Source organism: Rosa chinensis, chromosome 4 (genome assembly GCF_002994745.2).
Source record: "Rosa chinensis cultivar Old Blush chromosome 4, RchiOBHm-V2, whole genome shotgun sequence".
In the NCBI taxonomy this organism is placed as follows: domain Eukaryota; kingdom Viridiplantae; phylum Streptophyta; class Magnoliopsida; order Rosales; family Rosaceae; genus Rosa; species Rosa chinensis.
Genome location: NC_037091.1, coordinates 41,740,033 through 41,743,032, shown reverse-complemented (window position 1 = coordinate 41,743,032; position 3,000 = coordinate 41,740,033). Strand labels below are relative to the sequence as shown.

At 40.6% G+C, this 3,000-nt stretch overlaps 1 protein-coding gene across 1 annotated transcript; it reads right to left on the bottom strand.

Annotated features, from left to right (window-relative positions):
• Positions 1–304: 304 nt before the first annotated feature.
• Positions 305–2,598, bottom strand: LOC112195733 (sugar transport protein MST4). Its single transcript, XM_024335927.2, has 5 exons — positions 2,336–2,598; positions 1,933–2,255; positions 1,685–1,809; positions 1,303–1,594; positions 305–1,204 (listed from the first exon to the last, which is right to left on the bottom strand). The coding sequence occupies exons 1-5, from the start codon at positions 2,466–2,468 to the stop codon at positions 539–541; spliced, it is 1,539 nt and encodes a 512-aa protein (XP_024191695.1). The 5' UTR covers positions 2,469–2,598; the 3' UTR covers positions 305–538.
• Between the last annotated feature and the right edge of the window lie 402 nt (positions 2,599–3,000).

Here is a 3,000-nt window from a genome sequence, read left to right as displayed (position 1 = left end):
GTCTTCTTTTTGGTTGCATTTTCTCTTGTTTTGGACTTAGTCTTTGCATTTTCTTTCTTAGATGTAGTAATGAATAAATTGAGCAGTGGATGTAATCGAAGGATCCAAGATCTTTCTAGCTTGACCTATTACGGTCGCTATGATTTTATCAATGAAATTATTTATGTTCCCCTAAAAAAAAAAAGTATACTATAAGGGCATCCTCTGACCTCTGCTTAATTGGCTAGCTGTTATAGAACAATTGAAAATTAGTTATTCGATCAAGTTCAAGAAAAAGGTAATAATGAACACACGTGTAATTAGCACTAAAATTCAAACTATAATTTAGTTCTTGAACCCCAATACAAAATTTAGGATAGAACACATATACTACAACAATGAACCAAAACGATGCCAAGGAAAAAAAAATGTTGTCGAGCCTCAGCCGCAAAGTCTAGGCTTTGACGCCGATAACATTGGAAGAAAAGTTTTAATTTGATCGCGAACTTGACCGGAACAATTAGAAAACACCGTACAGAGTCTCGTGGCCGAAAATATTTCAAGCATACCCCTGGGGCTTGGGATCATCTTCAAAATCGTCCTCAATATATCTCCTCCAAAACCAATGTTGTCTCCAGACAACGTCCGTCATCTCTTCAATAGGCACACCCTTGGTCTCGGGAAGTAAGAAGAGCACAAACAAAAACATGATGAAGACAAAAGCTGCGAAAAATAAGAATATGCCAAACTTCAGGTGGCAAAGCATTGAGAGGAAGGCTTGTGCTATGACGAACGTAAAGAACATGTTGACACCGACGGTCACACTCTGCCCCGCGGAGCGGGCCTCTAGCGGAAATATCTCACTAGCTATCAGCCAGGCAAGAGGTCCCCAAGACCATCCGAACGACCCCACAAAGGAGCACACCAACACCACCACCAGAATTGCCAATCCGCGGTCAAGGCTGCTTGTAGTTTCTTTCAGTTTAAGTCCAAGTATTATTGTAACACCAATATGAGAAACCAACATTTGGATAGCACCTTCTAGCAAGAGCACGCGGCGGCCAACTCTATCTGCCAAGTAGATTGATATAATGGCTCCAACCACCATACAGCTTCCTGTTATAACAGCCGAGTAAAGTGAAGCGTCACTTTTAAATCCCAAGGTCTGGAACAAAACTGGAGCGTAGAAATTGATTGCGTTAATGCCAGTGAATTGCTGGAAGAACTGCAAGCATATATCAACAATTCAATAAAGTATGTAAATGAAATTATATCTGCTTTGTATTAGCCAAGCAGGGACAGAAGTAAATGATCAATGACTACCTGCAAAAACACTGTAATAATTAGTTGCGGCCTATTCCGACGCTTGAGCAGATTTCTGAAGGGATGCTTAACTTCTTTAGCCATGCGACTTGCCTCGAGAAGCTCTAAGAACTCCGGATCAACGTTTTCAACACCGCGAATTCTTTTGAGAACTGATTTTCCTTGCTCCAACTTGCCTCGTTCAATCAAACTGTTAGGAGTATCCACCACAACTATAGCCCCTATGGTTAGCAGAACTGACGGAACGCCAGCCAAACCCAATGATAACCTCCACCCCCACCCCCCTGTCACCCTATAGCGGCACAAGATATTGTAATTAATTACATGTATTTGAACAAAAGATATTTAGGTGCGAGAGAAGTCCAACGGTGGCATTATTTACTTGGAACTTCCATAATTGATTACGTTTGCTAAGAGAAGTCCAACGGTGACATTGAGCTGGAAGAGTATGTTAAGAGCCCCACGAATCCTTGGGGGTGCAACCTCGGAAAGGAAAAGAGGTACTGCCTTTTGTACACAGAAAACCATATGCAAAACCATATTAGAGAATAATTGTGTTTAAATTTGATGAAGCACAAAAAAAGCTGGCAATTGCATTATTAGTGGTAGTTTAAGATGAGATTAAGCAACCTGGTTACCAAAACCAACTCCACAACCAAGTAAGAGCCTCCCAATAATAAGCATGGCAAGGTTCTTAGCTGCAGCATTAAAAACCGTTCCAACGCAAAAGAAAATCCCAGCAACCAACATTGTCAACTTTCGACCTAGCTTTCTTGTAGTGTAAGAAGCAAAGAATGATGCCGTTAAAGCAGCAAGGTACAATGAAGATGTGAATAATTGCAGGTATTGGTTGTCGTATTTGCAGTAGTTGCTCTCAAGTCCTGGAATTTGCTGCCTCTTATAGACTGCTGGGAAGAATTTCTTCAGGAAGTCGGCCATGGATGTAACGCCCCCTGCAATACATATATATGGTCAGGTTTCAAGGGACATACGAACGAAACACATTTTCTGGATTTCCAAGAGAGTCACGTACCTGAAATACCAATATCATAACCAAACATGAGGCCTCCGCTAGAGGCCAGTATGCAAGAAATGATGACGAGAGGAGTGATTCTTGCTTCAAAGTCTTCACCTCCTGATGTCGTAACCCCAAATCCCCCCGCCATGACTTCTATTCTATTTTCGTTTAACTTTTTGATCTACACCAAATGGGTTTATTCACAGGTACTAATTATCTACAAGAATGCAGGTATCGATCAACAAAGAAGAAGAGAGACTAAATGTGGTTGAGTTTGTGTGCATAAGGGATTATATACAAAGAAGCTAGACCTCGATGTAGAAAATGGATGGTTCAGTCAGTGCCATGGTCAGCAGCTTTTCTCATGAAGTGACCTACGGTTGGTGTACATTCTCAATGCTTGCTTAATTAGTCATCAAAGTACGAGAAGTCAGTTACACCGCTGTTGATCAAGTCGTTAAGATCGATCGAATAATGGTCTTAGAAAGACCCTAACTTTCTTACCACATGGATTGCCTGGCCACTTTACACGGGTCCGTAGTAGCTGCTGATTACGTACTTTAGAAATACGAGAATTATTCTCTACTAGTTTATCTTTGCCAAAATTTATCTATTTTTAATTGTCTAGGTAATAAATTGTCTTTGAAAATTATTGTTTTTCATGTGTAGTCCCTATTTTT